At 31.6% G+C, this 24,942-nt stretch overlaps 1 protein-coding gene and 1 long non-coding RNA gene across 2 annotated transcripts in view; one reads left to right on the forward strand and one right to left on the reverse strand.

Annotated features, from left to right (window-relative positions):
* Positions 1-1,449: 1,449 nt before the first annotated feature.
* Positions 1,450-2,329, reverse strand: LOC111510370 (uncharacterized). The gene is made up of 2 exons (XR_002722771.2): positions 2,067-2,329; positions 1,450-1,671 (listed from the first exon to the last, which is right to left on the reverse strand). It is a non-coding gene; the product is annotated as an uncharacterized lncRNA (long non-coding RNA).
* An 8-nt stretch (positions 2,330-2,337) lies between these two features.
* raptor (regulatory associated protein of MTOR complex 1) overlaps positions 2,338-24,942 on the forward strand; it is a 39,924-nt gene continuing 17,319 nt past the window's right edge. Inside the window, exons 1-12 of the mRNA XM_074171338.1 lie at positions 2,338-2,647; positions 2,711-2,813; positions 3,602-3,843; positions 4,428-4,574; positions 5,816-6,042; positions 7,662-7,762; positions 11,070-11,345; positions 14,888-15,129; positions 21,304-21,378; positions 21,532-21,789; positions 22,721-22,998; positions 24,676-24,910. Of these exons, the coding sequence (XP_074027439.1) occupies positions 2,486-2,647; positions 2,711-2,813; positions 3,602-3,843; positions 4,428-4,574; positions 5,816-6,042; positions 7,662-7,762; positions 11,070-11,345; positions 14,888-15,129; positions 21,304-21,378; positions 21,532-21,789; positions 22,721-22,998; positions 24,676-24,910 (2,346 nt within the window). The 5' untranslated portion in view covers positions 2,338-2,485. The remainder of the gene's footprint in view (positions 2,648-2,710; positions 2,814-3,601; positions 3,844-4,427; positions 4,575-5,815; positions 6,043-7,661; positions 7,763-11,069; positions 11,346-14,887; positions 15,130-21,303; positions 21,379-21,531; positions 21,790-22,720; positions 22,999-24,675; positions 24,911-24,942) is intronic.

Below are 24,942 nucleotides of genomic sequence, written 5' to 3' on the forward strand. Positions count from 1 at the left end.
AGTAAGCGTGACCGTATTGTAGAAACCAATTTTTTTTTAAAGATTTATGATTCCAATCAGTAATTTGTACGATGAATGAGTACAGCACGGCTGAGTACAGTAAATAAGCAGAATAAGCTAAACCTAAATATTCTTTTCCGGAAGGGTTTTACAAGAGTAAATAGGGAGCGTCATGTCACATTCTTCAATTCAAATACTGTTACATTTTGTTTTTGTACAAATACAGATGATATTGATTGATGATACTCATAGCAACCCGAATCACGATTTCATTGGCGCTGAACTGATAATTTTATTGTAGTAATTAAAATCTAAATTGCAGTTTCAGTTATGTAGAGTACAAAAATCAATATGAATGAACCATTACTAGGTATTGCTGTTCATATCAACTTTTGATTCGAATCGTTTCAGTAAATTATCTTCTGAAAAACACGTTCTTCGATCATACGAATCCGAGAACTGATATCTAGGTCTAGGCTCCCACTCTTGTGCCGATCGTCGTCACACTTGTCAACGAATCAGTCCGACGCCGTCATCAATCACGACTCCGGAAAATCACAGTGATTTTGAGCTGTGACTTACCGGAGCAGTCACGGTTAGTCACAGTTCCTTAAAAATCCTGTCACACCACATCTCTACTCCGTAGTTTAAATTGTAACCAGGTATGGTCTGTGGTAATTGGTATACTCTTTGGTTGTAACCGCACCCAGAATAGTAAACAATGTGCATAAACCACAATTCACTTGCAGTGTTGCCAGTGAAAATTGCACAAAATTGGGAATTCACTCAGAGTAATAAAAAAATATTATATTATTACTCTGCGGGAATTCACCATGGTCGCGAAAGTGTAAAACACAGATATCTACATTAGATCATTTATACGTCAATTATATATGCAAACCAGTGTGTTTTGATCCACCTTTATGAAATAATTAAACTAATTTTATTGGATTTGATCTGAGAGATCTATTTTTGTTGATCTCCGCCATTTTGGGAGGTTGAAACATGCCAACATAGCGGCGATATCGAAGAATTAGATCGGAGTTTAGAGAATCCTATATTTTAACTTTGAGTAAAAATAACACTACTCATTCAAATTTCAAATGTAGAATTGGAAAGTTTTAAAAATAACTATTGTTATTGTTTTGATAGGGGTAGAGGTATTTTGTAAATATGATTTGTAATAATTTTGAGTTAGTAATGTATTATTTCCAAATCAATATTTTGTTTTTTGTTTCTTATTTTTTCAATTCTTTTGGATCTTGAAATTTCTGTTTACAACTTCAAGAGTATAGAATATTCTAAGACGGCTATGTAATTTTTACAAATAGTCATACGGAAAATTAGAATACTATAGCTCTGGAAATAATGAAGAGCACCGATTTTTTTTCGAAACCATAGCCTATACGTCAAGTATACCCATTTATTTTATTCGAAAAGTGCAGCCTATTAAAAATTTTACTAAATATTTTATTGTTTGAAATCATGAATACGTTACCAAAAAAATCTTCTTCGACACCTAACTAGTGAGTCGATGGCTAACTATACAAAATTCAATTTTCAACCAAAGTGTAGTTGAACATCCATATGGTATAATTTATTTTGAAGTCAGGATTTCCAAAAAACAAATAATCAAATCATGTAGCTCTTCCGAAGTTCCGTATGAAACACCTGAAAATTGAAAAAAAAATAAGAACTGTAGTAGTCTGCGGTTTGAAAGGAATGGGGTGTTAGGAATGTTGTATATGCACAAACATATTTTGAATTTAAATATTAAACCTAACGTGACTCCTGCATACTGCGTTATAATATTCTCATCTGCACTATCATTCAGGGATAGAAGCATCCTTCAGAAATTATAGAATATGTGTATGAAGTACAGCTATGAGTTAGCAATTACTTCTACATTCCGAACATCGTTATAGTTAAATTCAATTGAAATATTTGTAGATTACTCTAAGCGATTTCCATTAGGATGAGTTGTTCATATATTGTTGATCATTGTATTTATTGTCACTATTGTCCTTTTTTGAGTTTCATTTGCTGTTTGGAAGCTGTTCACTTACATTGGTCAAATATAAATTAAAATGACGAATGATTATATTTGCAAATTAGAAGGAAATCAATACTCTCCAAAGGAAATCTTTAGCCGATGCTCGATTTAACGTAAACTGTCTTCGAAAAGTGCAGCAAAAAGTACTAGACTTCTCAAAAATGTCACTCGGTGTATGCATTTGTACTTCAACACATTAAATCTATTACTTTCGATTTCTATTGATTCTGTATATCAAAACCACATCAAATTTTATAGCCTTCATGCAACAGTGGCTGGAATTATTATGACTGATGACAGAAGACAAAAGTGAAATTTGGGATTAGAAGATTTTCATCTTCTCATCTAACCATGCTTTTAGGAAATTGCGCTTTATATGTATTGAGTAACCTTTTTTAAACTTGCCGTCCAAAACTAACAATCTAATCATCAATGGAATTGACCAAACCAAACGTTAACGTTGATGAAACGAAAATGGTCAAAAAAGAGTCAGTTACTGATGAAGATATACCATTAAGTTTTGTACAAGAGAGACATTTAGAACCTTTGGTCGGAATGGAATGTGTAACACAAATGTGGCGATTAAAAGAGAGAGTGAGTTGATTGAATCTAATGATTTTGCTTGTTCAATGGTTCTACCATATCTTCTGGTTTTAGATGAAAACTGTCAGTGTTGCTCTAGTTTTATGCTTAAATGTTGGAGTGGATCCACCAGATGTAATCAAAACTCAACCTTGTGCAAAACTTGAATGTTGGACAGGTGAGATTTAACATGAATTCAAGGTGGGTTACGCACAAGTCTAAATCGGAAAGTTTCAAGCATTATGAATTCCATGTTGGCTAACATGTATTATCACTAAAAACTCACAACACATGCACGAATATTCTCATTGAAAATCAACGATCCAACTTATGACTTTTTTTCATTTGCAAGAATAAAAACAATCTAGAGACTAATCCTACCTACCAATCGCAATATTAGACTGCCCATGCAAAATGGAAATGTTTGTTTTAAATGGTCCTAAGTTATATCACCACCAGCTAGATATATTAAGAGAAAGTATAAATAATTCATTCAGAAAGGTCTTTAAAATGATACTATTAAAAAGACAATATTATAATGTGTAATAATATCTTGACTCTTTTTCAAAATTATTTGAATACATTTATTGATACTTCGATTTTACAATTATTCTTTTTACAACATAAAATGAATCTCTTAATACTTTTCTATTCCCACATCAGAACTCAAGTACTGACTCTCGATGTGCCTTTTGCTAACCAAGTAAGCATCATCAGGACATGACCAAAACAGTTTTAGTCATCTGATGATACTAACTTGCTTTGCGAAATGTGTGGTCGCGAATCACTGGTGTGGAAAAACTGTTTTCAGTAGAAATACACCACATTCATACATCAGCATCCATTTTATACATTATGGAATGTTGGACACCCAGAAAAAGAAAATAATTTATTAATTAGGGTTCAGGTGTAATCACTTGAATTTTGAATTCATTTGATATTGAATTGTTTGCACTTTTTTTTCAGATCCTACTGCAATGTCTTCTTCCAAAGCTTTAGAAAAAATTGGACAAAATTTGCAAGCTCAGTATGAAAGATGGCAACCCAGAGCAAGATATAAACAATCTTTAGATCCGACTTCAGATGATATTAAGAAATTATGTACTTCCCTCCGCAGAAGTGCAAAAGAGGAAAGAGTTCTTTTCCATTATAATGGCCATGGAGTACCCAAGCCTACCTCCAATGGTGAAATATGGGTATTTAATAGAGTAAGTTTTTCTTTTCTATCCAAAATCATTCGAAAGAAATACTCATTTGGGATTAATTCAAATTTTTTCTAAAAATGACAAAAATTTGAATAGGAAGGCATGAGTTTGAATTTGAGTATAACATTCGATTCTGGACAACTTCTCTGAATTATGTTTTGATGTATTTTCCGAAATAAAAGTACTTTATTCTTGAACAAATTCAATATTTGTTGACCTGCCCTGTATGCTGTTTGACTTGAAACCATTTTAAGTGCGTCTAATATGGTTATCGAACATGTACTAACTTTTGATGTTAACCAAATTTCGATTGTGCAATCAATTAAACAATTCACATATGTTACAAACTCAATATATTTATTCGTTCATTCATTTAGATGGGAAATAAACCCCTGTTTTACTAATTCAACCTAATCTAACAATCGCATATAAGTCAATTAGGTACTATGCCTGAAAAAATTAGTAACTTTTTTCAATTGAGCAAAGCTAATTCCTATGAGTTCACCCTTAGAAGAAATATCTATAAAAATGGACCACATTTTACTTTAGCTGTCCCAAAAGAAATATTTGTATTATTTTTTTTTCAGACATATACTCAGTACATTCCGCTTTCTATTTATGATTTGCAAACTTGGATGGGGGCTCCATCTATATATGTATATGACTGTTCCAATGCTGGAACTATTATTGAATCCTTCAAGCAGTTCGCTAATCAACATGAACAGGAGAATGAGGTAAATTTATGTAATAATGAAAATGTTCATCTGAATAATTTTTTATAATCATCTTTAAGACGGGCTTGAACATTTAAAGTTAATTTCTTTAGATTTTTCTACTGCTTGTCATAGCCCACTGACTAATAAGAAAGTGTTTCTTCCTTATTCAGAGGAATCGGGCAAATTTCGGATATGCAGTTGGTTAGTACCTCATCCGCTAGATGGAGTGACATTTTTTATGTTCGCTCCAACTTTAGACGAGGAATGAAATACTCTGAAAGAATTTCGATTTTCAATTATGGAATATCATTGACTTTGGGTCGATAATAGTCACTATCTTGCACTGACTAGTGGCTAAGGAGCCCAAAACCGGGCTGCAATTTTGCCGTTCCAAAATTGAAGGTCGACTCACTTTTATTGCCAGTTGCATATGTTGCAAATTTTTTGTGAAGATTCCTGCACTGACGCCTGCCAGATATAATCCAACGCCGTTCGTTGTATTAGCCAGTGGAGTAGTTGTTTTCTAATAGGTTTAGTCCATTCAACCTACTGTGTAGGTATATCCGAGACGAGCTTGAACATTCAAAGTTTATTTCTTTAGATGTAATCATCTTTAAGACTAATAACTCAGAATAATGCTCAGTTTCTTGAAAATAATTGAAATACAAATATTGTCTGAACTATTTACACCATTGATAAATGAATATACAAGGAAGAATTGAAAAAAAAACATGTTTTCAAGTGTTTTTATGTCAAAAATAGATCTAATATCGCTATAATTTTAATGTTTCAATTGAAATTCCACTTCAACTGATGTAGATCACAAGAACTTTTTAAAGAGTTTGAGACATTTCAGTGCGATTCTAATGATATGATTCGAAAATGACAATTTTGTGGGATCCTCTGGGATTCTTAGCTGACCTTAGACTCTCTCTGATAATTTTCGTTGGACTAAATATTAGTTCATGTCGTGTTTCTCTGAAATTGTCGCAATTCAGTCTGTAAAATTTTTAACATAACATAACTTTCTTACAGGGGACATTTCAAATCGAATGTATGTGTTTTTTTGACATAGTTGGATATTTAAAAAAAAACGCAGTATTCATTTTTCCCTTATTTGATCATGTTAAATAAATGAATTGTTAAATAAACCTATTCTATGTCTGTTTAAGATCTCCACAGAAGTCACCTTTTTATAATAGCATGTACCTTTCAAGAGTTTGGTTATATTTTCCTGACAAACCTAATTATGTTTTCAGCAATCTGTATCCCAAACAGGAAGAAATCCTCAACCTCTTGTATCATTCAAAAATTGCATACAGCTAGCTGCTTGCAGTGCTAATCAGGGATTACCAATGAATCCAGATTTACCAGCTGATTTGTTCACCTCATGTTTAACAACGCCAATAAAGGTTGCGTTGAGGTGGTTTATTCTGCAACCTTCTTCCAAATTGATGCCAAAGGTCGGCTTGGAGCTACTAGATAAGTAAGATTCATTTCCTAAACTTACTCTGGAAGATGATATAATTTATTTCCAATTAATAATGTCATTCAGTTGAATAGTAGGATTGCAAACTAGTTACCAAAAGAAGGTTTCAATAATCACATACTAGGTTGTTTCCGTTTTTATGAGTCTTCTTTAAACTGTAGTATCTCTGTGAATATTTACTCAATTCAATGGAAATGAGTACCATTTGAATCAGTGCACTTTTGCCAAAGTAACACAAGTAGAATAATCCCATCAGCATAAAAATTGGGTGCTCGGGATTCGATGAAATCGAAATCTACTGGTGAGAAAATTATCGAAGTGCTTGAAAAGATAGTAGTCGATTGGTGTGAGGTCTGGGGAGTATGGTGAGTGAAGCAAAACTTTAACGCTCAATTTGTTTAATTTTTGAACGATGATTTGTGAAACTTTGCAGGCGGGCTTTATTGTGGAGCAGGATCGGGCCTCTTCTGTTGTAAAAGTCCTCTTCTGTTGAAGAGGTCCGATCATTTCGTCAATTTCCACACAGTAAGACTCTGCTGTGATAGTGTGGCCTGGATGCAAAAAGTTATAGTGAACCACATCAGCTGCTGACTACCATTCAGTAACTATGGTCTTTTTTTGGTGGGTTTCCGCCTTTGGGAAGTGCCTAGGTGGCCCATCGATGTTCAACCACTGTCTTGAAGGTCTCCCGTTGTAGTAGAGAATCACAGGTGACGATCCGCTCCAAAGAAAGGACCGTTTTTATTGCACGAAAGCAAAAAAAATCTGTTTAAAAATCTGTTTTTTCGTTAATCAGCTGTCGCCCCCATACGAACGACAACTCTCAGAAGTTGAGAAACTTGTGCGAGCTAAGGACTAACGACGTCTTACCTTTTAACGTGTGATTCCTAACACGGTTGCAGAATCATTCCAGCTTCAACCAGATGAATTATCTCGAGAAAAATACCTGGTCGAGGCGGGAATCGAACCCACGGCCTTCCGATCGTGTGTCGGGCGCACTACCACCGCGGCCAATTCCACAAAGAAGAATAGAAAGTATATTAACCTGCAGTGTAGGTGAGTTGAGACTGGCCTGAACGAATTGCTCTTTCAGATAATTCGATTTACAGACAGTCTTCAAGTATGCCCCCTTACTATATGTGGAATTGGGCGATTCAGACACAGTTTATGGCGTCCTATACGTCAATTACTCGGACTGTTGTGTATTTATCAATACACTCTGATCCTGATGAAGATGTGGGATAATCCAGTTTTTAGAGTTCAATTTTTATATCCGAAAAAAATTAAGAACTATTTGAATTTACAACATTTTTAATATAAACCGTAATACTTAACAAACGACCACCATAAACAACTAACATAATTTCTAATGAATTTTAAAAAAGTACATTGCTGTACTTGAAAATATATCTCAGCGGACCATGACCTGAAGGGTGAAATTTTTGACCCGTGTCGCAGAAACCACATTAGCGTCAACGTATTTGGCGTCAATTACATAGCTACGACAGACAACGTGTTAAATTGTAATTGGGATTATCAAAGTTATTATTTTTATCATCTTATGATAGACTGCAATTATATTGAATATACTAATGATTTCCTTATTTCTATTTTAGAATCCCTGGTCAAATAACTGATAGACGGACATTGTTGGGAGAGTTGAATTGGATATTTACGGCAATAACAGATACAATTGCGTGGAATACATTGCCAAGAGGTAAACAGTGAATGATTTTATCTGATAGTCTTGATTTTTTGACTATAAGAGGTATGTTCTTTGATTTTTCAAAAGTCTCAGATTTGAGAAGTGAAATGTATGAAATTGAAAATTATATGTAGAAAATTTTAGATTTAGTTGAAATAATATCCAAACTTCAAATGTGAAAAAAATTAAATAAAATTTCAAAGCTTATTTATGAAAAAACAAATGACTGTGAGTTTAAAATGGTCATCAAAAGTGATATTAGCTTGATAAATTCACCAATAAAAAACTAAAAAAAGGACATTTTGTGGATACCAACCACAAATTAATTTTTCTTAGAATTTTCGGTTTGTTGAGTTGCAATCCTCTTTTCCACATAATTAAAAACGTTCACACCTTAATCATATGATGAGTGAACTGAAGCAAGTGGTTTCTTTTATCTTCATTTCAAACTGGTATTCCAGTGGCCTTCTCTAGGATGTATTGTTCAGAATTTATTTTGAAAGTTTGAGCTTATTTTTGACCAAATAAATTGAAGTATTTGAATGGTACAAAATTTATTATTTTGAATAAAATTATATTTATGGGAACTATTTTCCTTCTTATTGTTTCAATTCTAAAATGAACCAAGAAATTTTATATTTTCATTATGGAATTCAATTATATATGTTAGAATCTGTTAGATCATATCTAAAGAAATAAACTTTAAATGTTCAAGACAGTCTCGAGCCAGATTTGTTTACTGTCAGTCTTCAAGCATTGCCCACTGACTAATGAGAAAGTTTTTCTTCCTCATTCAGAGGAATGGGGCAAATTTTGGATATGCAGTTGGTTAGTGCCTCGTCCACTAGATGCAGTGACATTTTGTTGTTCACTCCAACTTTAGACGAGGAATGAAATACTCTGAAAGAATTTCGATTTTCAATTATGGAATATCATTGACTTCAGGTCGATGATGGCCACTATCTTGCACTCATGAGTGGCTAATAAGCCCGAAACCGTGTGTGCCCTTCTAAAATTGAAGGTTGCATATGCAGGAAATGTTCTGTGAAGATTCCTGCACTGACGCCTGTCGGATATAATCCAACGCCGTTCGTGGTATTAGCCAGTGGAGTAGTTGTTTTCTGATAGGCGTCAGTCCATTCAACCTACTGTCTAGGTATATACGAGACTGACTTGAATGTTTAAAGTTCATTTATTTAGATTTGTTTACTGCCAGTCTTCAAGCATATCCCACTGACTAATAAGAAAATCTGTTAGATCAATTGATATAGACCTTTTTGTTATGAACATTTACAAAGATTACATATACGAATATTTCTGTAAATTTGGTGACTATTTTATGGCCATAATGATATTTGATCAAGAAATTTTGTAATATTCATTTTGATTTCTTGTATAATATTTCCATTTAAGTTGAAGTGATGTCTTCAGCAAACATCTATATACAAAGTATTGTATTTTAGTGTTGGTATAAATAAAGATAAGTTGCTTTCAAGATCTGAAATACCAGGTACAAAGATAATTTCACCGTGACATAGGGGATTTACATATAACGGCGTTAAACTTTTCAATTATATTCCAACGCATGTCAAGAAAATGAGTTTAGTTGCCTTCAAGAAATATATGAGGGAACATATCAGTTCGTTAGCATGAATATTGGTCATTACTTTGCATCTTACTACTTTGCATCCTATTTTTATGCTCTTGAGGTCAATGACACTTCTTTTTCTTTTCGTTTTGTGTTTGTTATTGTGTTTTCTAGTTTATTTTCCTAACTGTCGGCTTTTTTGTACTTTCATTTATGGCTGATCTTCAGGTTAGATGTTGAAGTAGCCATTGGCTAAATCTCGCCTTTTATTGGTCAAATAAGTGGTTTACATCATTATATTGTGATTTATATATTTAATTTTTCTTCGATAAAGACGATTATTATTAAAATAAATTGATGGATGATGGAAACTTTCTATGTTATTTACCACTTTTATTTGTTACTAACGTTACCGTCCTTATAGGACGAAACTGCAAGTTTACCTGAACTGAATTTACCACTTTTATTTGTAAGTAACGTTACTGTCCATATAGAACGAAACTGCAGTAACGTTAGTTACAAATAAAGGTGGTAAAAAACATAAAGTTTCATTTCTCTTTTCTTCATTACGATTATAATTATTATCATTAATGAAAAAAAATTAAAGGAACATACAAATTCACTTTGATTCATGTATTGCTTACTTTGCTTTTTATTATTTACCTAAATGATATTAATCACATATCTGGATCACACTGTATAAATCTTTTTGCAGATGATACATTGGTTTATTGTATACATGAAGATTTGGATCAAGCAATTATTGAAATGAATAGGTCTTTAAATAGCATTGAAACATATTTATTTAATAATAAACTGAAACTAAATGTCAGTAAAACAAAAAGTATGATTTTGACATCATCTTATAAGTATGATCGAATTGTTTGGGCAAATGCTGTTATAAAAATTAATAATGTTAGCATTGAAATTGTGACTGAGATAAAATATTTGGGTTTTATAATTGATAAAAATTTAAAACTAAATAGTCATGCTGATTTTATTTGTAAAAAAATATCTAAAAAACTTTTTTTTCTCGTATAAGTAAAAAAGTGTCTATGTATGCGAGGTTGACTCTTCTTAAAAGCCTAATACAACCTCATTTTGATTATTGTACAACATTACTTTTTCTACTTGGTAAAAACAAAATAGCGCAATTGCAAAAGCTTCAAAATCGTGGCATGTGATTAATATTGGGATGTAGCCGTTACTCAGCAATTAAATCTATGTTACAGTGTATAAACTGGTTTTCAGTTGAAGAACGTATATTATATATGACTATGATTTTTATATTTAAGCTGCATTCAGGATTGCTACCCAATTACCTTCAAAAATTCTTATTGAGAAATAATGAAGTTCATGATTACAATACGAGAAGAAATAACAATTTTAACATTAATAAAACTAACACTAAATTTGGAATGAATAGTATATTTCATAAAGGCTTGAACGAATTTAATAAACTACCACAATTTGTAAAAGAATCTAATTCAATAAACCAATTTAAGAAGTATATTAGTGACAGCTCATTATGATATTTGTAATTTTTTAATGTGAACTAACCTAACAATCTATAGATATGTATGTATATTTGGTTTTCCTTGAAAGGTACTTTGAAATGTTATTATATTTATATAGTTAATGTCGTGAGATATTTATAAATTTATAACTTTTCTTTTTTTTGTATATTAGGCTTGCCTACTTAATAAATAAATAATAATAATAACTTTTCAGATTTGTTTCAAAGATTATTTCGTCAAGATCTCGTTGTTGCTAGCCTGTTTCGCAATTTTATCCTAGCTGAGAGAATAATGAAGTCTTATGATTGCACACCAATCAGTGATCCACCACTCCCTTCCACTTGTCAACATCCTATGTGGAATGCCTGGGATTTGACCTTAGATCTCACTTTGGGTCAGCTCCCACATTTAGTCAAGACAGAAGAACCTTTTCAACATTTGCCTTTTTTTGAAGAACAGTTGACTGCATTTCAGGTGTGGCTAGAGCTGGGTAAGTAGTTATTCAGAACTGTTTTTTCTTCAATTCTAGCTGGGTAACTTTCAAAGATAGGAGAAACATAAATACCACAGATTTTTTTAAAATGAAAGAGTAGCCATATCCAATAGAACTGCTCTTTTAACGGGATTTTTTATGGAACATGAAATTTAATTTGTTGAATCTAGCTTCAATCATTCAATTTTTCCAAGAAAAAAGTAAACCATAAATTCTTGAACTTACCATCATGATAACATAAATATTTAGGCCTAATATTTGATAAAGATTTAAATTTTGAAAAGAAGCAGATATCTCATTATAATTTGATCATCTTGCACTGAAAGGCAAAAAAAACCATGATTTATCGTTTAATGAATAAAGCCACAAAGGTAATATTTAATAAATTTCTAAAATGAACCAAGAAATTTTATATTTTCATTATGGAATTTAATTATATCTGTTAGAATCTGTTAGATCATATCTAAAAAAATAAACTTTAAATGTTCAAGACAGTCTCAAGCCAGATTTGTTTACTGTCAGTCTTCAAGCATTGCCCATCTTCATCTTTGGAATTGTGCAAAATGAATAATAATTTGACCGAATCATTTAATACTATTCGAATTCGTATAGTAATTGTATAAAAATCTCCTGAAAAGTAATATTTGATTATTGAAAAATTCTAAATTGCATGATCATAATACAAAAAGTTCAAATAATTTATAATGGAATAAGAATATGAAAGGGAACTAGGCATCATCAAAAACGACCTTCAACGGAATGGTTACTCCAGAGTGATGCTAGAACAGGCTTTCGCTAGACGACAGCAAGAGCTCCACGGGAAAGAGAAGCCTCCACAACCAGTACTTGTACTTCCCTACATCAGAGGATTATCGGAAAGGATACGAAGGATTGGGTCCAAGTATAACATCAGGACCTGCTTCAGATCTGGGAACACTATCCGTAGCAGCCTTACGAAAACCAGGCCACCAAACGCGGACTGCGATTCCAAGAATTGCATTTACCGGATACCCTGCGAGTGCGGAGAATCATACATCGGTGAAACTAAGAAGCCATTGAAAGTTCGCATTGCTGAACACAAGAAACACACACAGCGAGGAGAAACCAGCAAATCCGGCATGTTTGGACTCATCAGCATAACATCAAGTGGGCTCAAGCTGAAATCATTCACAAAGAGGAACACTGGTTTAGGAGAAAATTCAAAGAAGCCGCATATATGTTGTCCAACAACGCATTTAGTCAAGCTAGCGTAGAGATACGTAACATATGGAAACCTCTAATCAAACTAAAAACGACCAACTCCCGCCAAACGGTCATCTCCCGCTAAAAACCAATGGAGCGGGGAGAGAGAAGAGGGGATAGGTGAAAGCACTCGAATGGCCTATAAATAGTCGGATCTCGGAGGAATAAGTCCAGTTATCACCCGAAGACGATTGTGGATACTAATAATCGAAACGTCGTGACATAACTTGGTTTGAAATCTTTCAATTTTTATTTTTCATTTTTTGTTAACAATAATTTTTAATTTTCAGCTTTCATTAATATTTCAATTTTTATTTTTTGGTTGTTGTTTGGTTTTATGTTATTTCTTTGTAATTTCAGTTTTTTTGTTCAAATAAAATTGTTATTTTCGGTTAATAGTATTTTTTCAGGAATTTCAAATCAATTTATATTAAATTAGACAATGGAAGTCCGAACTGATGAAATTGTCATGAGATTCTGTGGGATTTTTAAAAGATCACCATTTCTTGTATTATGACTGTGTTCTGAAGCAGTTTTATCATATAATTTATGGTTTTGCCTAACAAATAAAATGCATTTAAGAATGAAGATGAAGGGGGCTGTCAATATTTTCTTGTCTATACAAACGGGCCGGCAGCTATCCTGGAAGTCCATATTGAAGATTAGCCTTATGATGCGTTTCTGTGCTATAAAGACTGAAAAAATCTCTTGCTTTGCCCCAAGCCATAATATTCAAACTTATATGAGGGTAGGCCATGGCATAACATATGCCGAGTAAGCCAGTTTCATCCAAACAGGATTTCAGCTGTTTTATGGCATAATCTGCTCTATTTAGCTTAGCACATATATAGTCCACCTGCCTATTCCAATTTAGATTGGCATCTAGGTAGGTTCCTAAAAATTTTATTTCTTCAGAAGTTTTAATATCATAGCTAGAGCGTCGACAATTGGAATATTTCTTCTGAAGTGGAAGTTAACACTAATCGATTTAGAAGTATTAGAATAAGCTTATTTCTTTGGCACCAGGTACTGAACATATAAATAATATGTTCAGCTTTGCTGATGAGTTTCTCAGCATTATTGCCTGCTATAGTTATCGTTGTATTATCAGAGGATCCACTTTTCATCACACTTCTTGACAATCCGATCTAAAAAAGGATTGATTTGGTTGCATAAAAGCAAAGAAGAACAGACCTCAAAACGTGACAATTTCTGTCGAGCGTTCAAATCATGGGGCACCCACTTTTCGAACTTTTTGAGCTTTCCAATATGTTTCAAACCATCAAAATCCACATGGGAGCTGGCGCCCAGTTCTTTCGCCATCCTACGCACTGTTTGTGATAGGGCGTTCAATAACACTATCATCGCCAAATGCCTGTTTTATTTTTCTGACTGTTTAGGCAGCACTTCAGTTCAATCTGAATTCGTAGGGAAAAATTGGGCAAAAATCGACCAACGACATCATATAGTAATGAGCTGAAAAAGGCAAAAATTTGGAAAAAAAGAACAGCATGAATGCATAGAGTACAAATCAAATTAAATATACTTTATTGTCAGAAGAAAAATTCATCTTATAGACAAAGTCTTATAATATAAACAACAGTACGAGTTGAAATATGTAAATATAATAGAACACATAAAAACATACATATATCATCATTCTCTATCGATCAGTATATACCATGAGACAGTAGAATAAACATTTATTGAGATTTGGAGCTACGAGACAGATGAAATTAAAACGGACAAAACTTTTGAAACAACCTAATAATATACTCAGCATTCACTGTGTCTATGATATTTTACCTTATACCGACCATTATTATAATTTGACATTTTAAGACAGGCCTATATCGGTTACACCGATATATCTAACTATATTTTTATTTATGTTGAATTTCAGCAATTTCTTTTGTGACAATTGAAACCTGAGCCTAGTAGTTTCCATTTTTGTAAAAATATTATTTTTAGTTAAATTCTGCAACTCATGTTTGATTTCTGCTGTGTGGCGTCCCCGGAATCTTCAATAAGCTTTTATAAACTATTTTAATATCCTGATCGAAAATTAATCTTATGAACCCAGAGTAAACAGCTGCTGGACATGTATGTCTTCAGTGTATAGTTCATATACATTTTTCTCAAACATATCAGTCTGCATAGTAATTAACCAAACCATTTTGTTTTTCTCAAATCTCTGAAGCTGATTCAGATTGAACATCTTCAAAATACCTGATCATATCTCTTAAGTTTCCTTATTTTTCAGTTTGATCTGGTTATCTCACAGATGATTTTTTTAGGATCAGAAGAAAGGGATCCACCAGAGCAATTACCTATAGTTTTGCAAGTTTTACTCAGCCAGGTTCATAGAGTGAGGGCATTGGAATTACTTGGCAAATTTCTCGACCTTGGACCCTGGGCGGTTAATCTTGCTTTGTCTGTTGGAATATTTCCATATGTTCTGAAATTGCTCCAGAGTTCTGCTGCGGAACTCCGACCATTATTGGTATACATCTGGGCCAAAATACTGGCTGTTGACAATGTGAGTAATTTCGTTATGTTATATTCATTATCTGTATCATATCAATAGCTAAAAACTAAATATAAATCTAATTAAGTTACTTTTCCCAAACAATGATTAGTATCTTGTGATGATGCCTACTTGGCTGGTGAGAATAGTGCTTTTTCTCTTCTGTTGTGTGAAGAAAGCGATTCAGTTGACTCCAGAACTTTGACAAAATGTTTCCACTCCACTCGGATAATTCCCAGATCTTGTTACAATTACAAAGTTTTATTCAACTTTCAATATTCATATGTTTGCTCCGATCAAATCTTGCAACTAAATTTTGAAGCACTTATTCCCGACCGATGGAGCTAAAATGTTCCATATATGTTTAGCATGATTATCTAAGCGTTGCCATTTTACATCCCACATGGCGGACTAGTTTTCATGCACTTCTATGATATGGGTATCAAATAAAAGGGTATGCTGAAAAAAAAAGAAAAACATTATATCACTGATGAACCTAATATGGCAAATTTCTAAAGATAGCAGCATATGTTCTTAATCAAATCATGATATGGATATCAAATGGTAGGGTTGAAGGTGAAAAAAAAACAAATATAATTTTCCTTTAAAATGAATCAGTGCATATTCCACACAGACCGCAATAGCAAGAAGACTTTTGTTGCGTATCTACTAGATGCAGTTATTATAATTTTTTTTCTCAAAACTTCAGCACCCTGTACAGCATTACAGCTCACAATATGTAATATTAAAACTAACTTGGATAGCCAGAAATATGTTATTGCTGTATTTTTAGACTTAAAAGAGCTTTTGAGACAATTGATAAGAGAAATTATGTTGTTTAAATTGGCTCAGTATGGGATTGATAGAAAGGTGTTAGAATGGTTCAGTGATTATTTAAACAATAGAAAACAGAAAGTCCGTTTTAAAGATGCACTATCAAATGAAAAAGACATTGATGTAGGTGTTCCCCAAAGTAGCGTTCTGGGCCCGCTTCTTGTTGTTTTATATTTGAACGATATTGAACTTTTTATCGAATCTGAGTTCATAAACCTATTTGCTGATGATACGTTGCTTATGTGTAGCGATATGAATTTAGATGGATACCATTTTAGGAGCGGTAAATGAGTATTTATGCACTAACAAATTGAAGTTAAACGTAACAAAAACAAAAGCAATGATATTCACCACGAAATATAAATACCGTTCTCTAGATATCAACGGTATAAATATTAATAACGAAGAAATTGAAGTTGTGTCATCAGTCAAATACCTTGGTTTTCAACTGGATAATTTTTTAAATTTTGACAATCACTTTGAATATATACATAAGAAAATATCGAAAAAACTATATTTTTTCAGTAGAATAGCACAAAATTTGTCAATGCCGTGCAAAGTAACAGTTTACAATACCATTATTCAACCACACTTTGATTACTGTGCGTCATTATTATTTTTATTTAACCTCAATAAATCAAATATGCTACAAAAACTACAAAATCGAGGGATGAGAGTAATCTTGAAAACAAATTGCCGTACTCCCATAAAAAGTACACTTGATTGTTTGAATTGGTTATCAGTTGTAAGTAGACTCTACTATTTTACAATGACTCTAGTATACAAAATTGTAAATGGAATGGTACCAGAATATTTTAAAGATTACATCAGATTCAAAAAAAACACTCATAATTATAATACAAGAAATTCCAATAATATACATATAAACAGACCGGCACTCGGAAGTACCATGAATTCGTTATTTTTTAAGGGCTTCCACGAGTTCAATGAATTACCAGAAGAAATAAAAAAATATCCATTTTAAAAGGTTTTAAAAGAGCTCTTAAAGAATTTTTAAAAAAAGTAATAGAATACAAATTGTATAGTTATGTGGAATTATTTGGGACATTTTAATTGTTCACTAGGGTATTTGTATCTGTAATGAAACCAAATATCACTGTTTTAATAATAATTTAATGTATATATGTACCTATATTTCATTATCTATTTAAATGTTACTTAACATATGGTACTGAAATCTTTATATGTAATGTTCATTGTCTGGCTACATGCTAGTTTAAATCTCAAATTGTTTAAATTTAAAATTTTTTATATACATTTTTTTTATATTTCATTGTGCTAGTGTTATTATTACACTCATAGATATGTATATATTAGGTTTCCTATTTCAATTCAATAAAGATTAAAAAAGAAAGATCAAAAATTGGAAACATTTAGGACATATGTTCATATGAACGTTTCTTCTCGTAATCAACCCAAAATAACCTCTCTAATTAATACTATCGTAATGTTCCTTTGTCGGCCTTCCTTAGTGTGTTCGGTATTCACCTGTTATTGTATGTGGGTTCAGGTACGGTTATTATTATTATTATTATTATTGTTAACATTTCATCATTGGTGACACTGGCCTTATACGCACGCGCGTAGGTCGTAAGGGACAGTCGTAAATGGAAAAACAGACAAGCAAGCACGTGTGATCCGCTTAATGTTTTGTGAAGTAAAATTTATAAATATCTACTGTCAAAACAGAATCCCTCAAGATCGCTACCGGGCTACCCCACGATCAAATAATAGTTAGTGAAACTAGAGGGCAAGGAGATTTTCCAGAAACAAATTAAGGTTGGTGTTGTCCATCATTATTTTCTGAATTGTCTCTTAAATATCCAACAATCGGCCCACATATGGTAACTACAGTCCAGTGTTTTACAGCAATATTGTACAATGACCAAATTCTCCTTCAAGATGATCTAGATAAAGTTTATGAATGGTGTGTTATAAATAACTTATTTCTTAATGTAAATAAATGCCATTTTAATACTTTCTCAAGAGTTGGTAGGAGATTCGATACATCATACAATATAAATGATCAGAACTTAGAATACACTTCCTCTATAAAAGAATTTGGAGGTCATTTTTGACGAACAACTCAAATTTATTAACCAAGTGAGTGTGAAATCATCTTACTTTACGTCATTGTTCAGGATTTTCCATTGAAGCATTAAAAAGGATTTATTTAGCTCTAGTGGTGTCTAAGTTAGAATATGCATGTATCATTTGGTCTCCATTTTACAATGTGCACTGTGCGTCTCTAGAAAGAGAACAAAATAAATTTTTGAGATTTTGTTCTTTCAAGTTGGGTCTTCAAATACAGTACCATGACTATTCGAGTATATTACAAGAAATGGGGCTTAAACTATTGCAAATCAGAAGAATTGATGCAGATCTATGCTATGCATTCAAGGTGTTCAATGGACCTTCTCTTTTGTATTTGCAGTTACAGATTATACTCGGATAACAGCAAGTACAAAAAAATGCATAGACAATATATTTACAAATTATAAAGGGTCATATAGTACAACTGTTCTGAATTCTTTAATCTCGGATCACACCGCTCAAAAACTTAGTTTTTCACTAGATACAGGAAATAAATTAAATTATAAATATGTACGAATATAATTTTATCAAAAATCTGGAACAACAAGACTGGTCAAAGGTATATGAAATACACAATGCTGATATAAATGAACAATGGAATATATTTCAAAACATCTTTGAAACCACCTTTGAGTTAAGTTTTCCTTTGAGACATGTTTGTAACAAAGCAAAGCAGATTCTAAAAGATCCGGAGATTGAGGAAAGCAGAACAAAATTAAATACATGCCTAATGATCTCAAATCATAATCCTAAATTGAAACATATTTATAAAGAAATGAAAACACAGCATAATGACCTGATAATAAGAAAACGTAAAGAACACTTTCAGCAGAAAATTATAGCATCTGATAACAAAATGAAAACAATATGGTATATTCATAATGAAGTAACTGGAAAAAACAAAAGAAACAATACACATTTACAAGGGGATCCTGAGAAAATTGCAAATAACTATAATGATTTTTTAGTACAAATAATTCCACAATTACTTAACAACTTGAACTCTCAAAAATTTTGCTGTGATATTTCAAACAACACTCTATCAATGTTTGTTATCCCAATCACTATAAATGAAATTATTAGCTTAGGACACAGACTGAAAAATAAGCACACTTGTGGTGTTGATGATATTCCAGCAAGTATTGTTAAATACTTTCTGCTAACAGTCAGTAGTATAATATGCTTTATAATGAACAATTCATTTAAATTTGGGATATTTCCAGAAAAACTGAAAATCGCACTAATTTCTCCTGTACACAAAAAAGGTGATTGTGAGTTGTTAGAAAATTTTAGACCAATTAGTGTATTACCAGCCTTTTCAAAATTGTTTGAAATGGCGATGTGCGACCGATTGATGAACTTCCTAAATAAGTGTAAAATAATTAATAACATTCAGCATGGATACATCAAGGGAAAATAAGTAGAGACAGCCATTATGCAATTTACAGAAAAAAATAGTAAAGTCATTTGAAAATAACCATTTATTGTTAGGCATTTTCTTGGATTCATCTAAAGCCTATGATTGTCTCAATCATAAATATCTACGTGAAAAACTCGAAAGGTATGGAATTCTTGGAACTGCATCAGATTGGTTCACATCATACCTAACAAATAGGCAACAAATAGTAAAAATATCAATTGATGGAAAGATAGTTGAATCTAACGTAAAAACAAATAACACTGGGGTTCCTCAAGGCAGTATAACAGGTCCAATTTTATTTGTACTCTTTATGAATGACATCTCGAAAATATTGCAGCATCCTGTTAATATATCTTGCAGCATTACTAAATATGCGGATGACACAAACTTATTAGTTACTAGTTCTTATTTGATTTAACTCAACAGGAAAATTATTTCTTAAGTGAAGTAAGTAATTGGTTCGCAAAAAATACACTTATATTGAATGTCCAGAAAACTAACATTATTTTGTTTCGAACTCAACAACAAAAAATAGATACACCAAGTAGTGTAAAATTGTCTGGTAGCGAAATGAAATTAGAAAAGAATTCAAAATTTTTGGTAGTATTTTTAGATGAGCATTTGCAGTGGAATATCCATATAGAAAACTTAGCAAAAAAATTGAATAACTTATCTTACAGTTTAAGAGTAGTAAGTAAATATCTAAATGATTACTCATTAAAAATTATTTATATTGCAAATTTTGAAGTATCACTAAGATTTGGGATTATGTTTTGGGGATCGAACAGTCACATGATTCATTTATTTACCATTCAGAAAAGAACAATAAGATGTTTATTTAAAATGAATTATCAAGAAACCTGTAGAGGAATTTTCAAAAAAAAATCACATACTTACTGTATATGCAATTTATATTTATATATATATATATATATATATATATATATATATATATATATATATATATATATATATATATATATATATATATATATATATATGAATGTGTACTATATAAACATAAAAATAATTTTACAAAGTGTGTGGACCTTCATAATTATCAAACACGTAATTGTAGTAACATATCCAATACATAGATTAGTAGCAACTGAAAAACATCCCTCTTATGCCTCTATACGACTTTTTAATAGACTACCAGAGAACATTAAAACCTTGAACAACATCAACAAATTCAAAACAAATGTTAAATTCTTCCTCATTGAAGTAGAACCATATAATGTAGAAGACTTTCTAAATTATTCTTATTAGATATTAGATTTAAGAATTATATAAATTGACACTTTCATTTTTTTGTTTTTCGCTGATTTGTGTAAAACACTCTTTGAAATAAAGATTATTATTATTATTAATAACTTGTCCTGAATTACTTGAATCTGTCAACATTCATGTTCCAAACAGGACTCTTAGACACAGCCATTTATTTTATATACCCTTCCATCATACAAATTATGGCAAACATACACTCTTGGAAAGAACCCTAAAGTTAGTAGATGACAAAAACATCAGTATTTTTGGTGTCTCTTATGGTCATTTTTCACAATCATTGAATAATTCAAGTTGGTAATTGTTTACATAAGGTAGTAATAGTTTTAATTTTAATTCTATATCCTAAAGTATTTTATAATGTTATATAGTTGTGTGCTGCAGAAACATTCCGTAGCGTATTAGTTTATATTTAACATTTTTATATTGTTCTTTTTTCTGTGAAATTTTTACACTGTAATGGGGTTTATCCCGTATAAATAAATAAATAGATAAATGAATAATTGGTATAATATAAAATTTTCATTTTGCAGGCATGCCAGTCTGATCTTGTGAGGGATAATGGACATTTATACTTTTTGACGATTCTTCAGGATACTTCATTATCTGTAAGTATATTTTTTTCGTAAGAATTTTTTGAGAGTTTAATAATTTTAACAAATCATGCGTGAAATGTACCAAGGAATCAAAACAGAAAAATCATTTTGGTGTAAAAATATTCATGTTGAACGCACTTTTCTTTGATACATATTTTTTTCTAGTCAGAATGTCGAACACATGCAGCATTTGTACTAAAATGTATAGTGAATAACTTCAGAGATGGACAGGAAGCAGCACGGCAAGGTTCATTAGTCAGTGTTTGTCTGGAACAACTGAATGATCCTAGTCCCCAATTGAGACAGTGGGTGGCCATTTCTCTTGGCAAATTATGGGATCACTATGAGAAAGCAAGATGGACTGGTGTACGAGATATAGCTCATGAAAAATTATATAACCTCCTGAAGGATCCCTGTCCGGAGGTGAGCAAATTAATAATCATTATTAGAGAAATAGATTTGGAAAAGGGCATTTGTTGAACGAGTTCTACCCACTTTTAATTAGAATATACTGTTTGGGGTTAAAGTACGATATATCTCACTAATTCGGCACTCCAAATGTTAATCTCTGATGATGACTAACCATTGTCGAAATATTGAAATTATAATGTACACTTACACTTGTGCTTTCACTTCTATCCGTGACTGGCTTTAATATAAATCAATTTATTTTGTGAATTGAAGTTAGTTTGGTAGGTCTGTTACTAATGGTTTTTATTTTTGTTATTTATGTCATTTATTTATATATTTTTAAAATAATGTATGTATATTAGGATGTCCTAAAGAAATCGATAAATATATTATATTATTATTATTGGGGTGTGGTCAGCATTAAAGTATCTATAAAACCTGTACCTCTTGCTAAACTGTATTATAGTGACGACTATATAGATATCTTGGAGTTGAGAAGCTTTATTGTTTTCATTTGACTTCTATAAATATAATTTTTTTGGTGTGCACATTGTTGCTGTATTTGATTTATTTTGAAGAAGTATTTTCTTAGTCAGTTGATTCCCCCCATTAAATCAATATTGTAAAAAACTTTGTCAAACATTCTTCAACATTTTAGTTTCGGAAACAACAGACCTTCAAAGTACCCTTCTTGACTCAGACTTCAGAATAATTTACTTGTTCCCCAGTTATACATGTCTCTCATCTATATTCCAAAAATTATTTTAATATCCCTGTTATTAACTTCAAGGAGTCACAAATTAGAAAATGTTACACTTTTGACTTCTTTTGTAAATAAGATGCATAGTATCTACAAAAACACAACTTCAACGAAATATGTTTTGTAGTAGATCTGAGTTATTCGAATTAAAATATTTTTCGTGAATCGTAAATATTTTTTTAGGTTAGAGCAGCTGCTGTATATGCCTTTGGAACATTCATAAATTCTGTAACTGAACGTTCCGAACACGCAAACAATGTTGATCATTCTGTTGTAATTACATTAGTGAATATGATTACCAACGATATGTGTCCCATGGTACGTAAAGAACTGATAAATGCATTGCAGTGGATGGTACTAGCATTTGAACCAGCATTCATAAATGTTGCTCTCAAGGAACCCAGTATTTCTTCAAATAGAGACAGCATAATGACATCAGATTTGAAAAGGATGGAAAGTAGGTGAGGAATAAGGGGTTATTTTTTTATTGATCATGATGTAATGTGTGAAAACTGATAAAATTTTTTGAGATATTTGTTCTGATTTGTGTACAGATCTTTTTGGAGTATTTATTCACTTTGAGGGGTATTACTCCCTGAATTTGAATAAACATGGTACCGAAGAGTACAATCGTGCTCAAATTATTGAAGGAGAAACCCATGTCAAAAGTTTCAAGCAACATCACGTCTTAGAAAGACTAAAACAACTCAATACACAATAAACATAAAATCTCAAATGTAAACAGATATGAATAACCGAAATCTTTCACCTCAAATCAAAATGAAATATTTTCTCGCCTTGAAAAAAGTCACTAGTTTAATACATATTTTTCGGTTCATTTTTGGTTTTAGTAGAGGAAGAACTTGACTAAATTTTATCAGGAAAAGTGGTTCCTGTGTCCAATCCTCTTTCTGTAATCTTTGCAAAAGTATCCCCTTTGTGATCCCTTATGTTTTGGATTCATATTATCTCTTTTAGGATGAACCCCTGGCCAAAAACTCTGCTGTTTTCATTCTTGTTCAAGAAAATCGAAATCTCAATTTAATAATAATAATAACGATTTCATAGATGTTTATAGTAGAAAAAAAAACAATAATTCAAAACTATTACATAACTAAGGACGAATAGAGCGAAAAAAAGATAAATCAGAACTGATAATTAAAAAAAAATAGATGATTGAATATACTATGAGAGTCAAAAATGATTATCAACATACAAATGAATACATACATCAGAGTATATATCTATACACACATACACGAACATTTATATACCTATATAATTATAATAATAGGAATACTAACGATTCATTTTCCCAAGAAACATACAATGTTTATAGCAGGAAAAAAAACAATAATTCAAAAACTAACCATAACATAACTAAGTAAGAACAGAGCATAAAAAAAAATAATTCAGAACTGAAACTTGAAAAAAAATACATATACACATATATACATACATATATCAACATAAATGCACTCATCATAATATATCTATAAAAACAATAATTTTTTTTTATTTTAATCCGGATTTTTTATTTATAATTTTTTATAAAGCGTTGCGTGGCTCATTGTAAAACTTGATAACTTTATAATAAATCGAATTTTGCTGAATATTTGTTTTCATTTTCATTAATTTTAGACTGCCTGAATATTGTGTCAAATGGTTGTGTTGGTCACCATTGATTTTGAAAGTCAAATTTGAATGTTTGAGCTTATTTCTGTCCGAATGAATGAAGGTACACAATTTGAATTTATGTAAGGATGACAAATCTAATAGTTTTTTTGGTTTATACAAGTTGAGTGTATGCTCTTTGTAGTTCAACTCGAAAATACACCTCATAATTTTGTTTTGAAGTTTTTAATTGGTTTAAATAAGGAAGTTGTTGCCATTCCCGATATAAGATATTGAATTTTGGAATATACTAATACAAAATAAAGCAATTTTAGGTATTTCAGGGGTACATTTCTTATTTTCAATGAAATTCCAATTATGGGAGTCTTCCTTTTCATTGCTGCAATATGTTGTCTCCTAGCCTTTTCTGATAGTTTTTTCATAATTTCTACTTTTTGATTTGGGCGATGATTGGATTCCTTCTGTAAAAATCAGAAATCCAGTGAAGTATTTGAATTTTTCAGAGATTCGTTAGAGAGGATGAAAAGAGTGGCCTCTAGTTCAGCTATCAACAATATGAGTCATCAAGGGTTGACACAAAATTATTGTGGAAGTCCAAGTATTCTACCTTCTCTCGGAGGATATAATTCCATTTACATGAAAATATGGATAGCTTTGTGTTCGTTAGAGATCGACCCTCATCCAGATGTTGCCAGAATGGCCTGTACTGTTACTGGTCATATTAGAGCAATAGTCAAAGTAAGTAATATGTTTCATTAAACTTGATCAAG

The sequence above is a fragment of the Leptinotarsa decemlineata genome, unplaced genomic scaffold, assembly GCF_025532065.1.
Source record: "Leptinotarsa decemlineata unplaced genomic scaffold, Ldec_3_MD MMD2_tig00000010_RagTag_RagTag, whole genome shotgun sequence".
In the NCBI taxonomy this organism is placed as follows: Eukaryota; Metazoa; Arthropoda; class Insecta; order Coleoptera; family Chrysomelidae; genus Leptinotarsa; species Leptinotarsa decemlineata.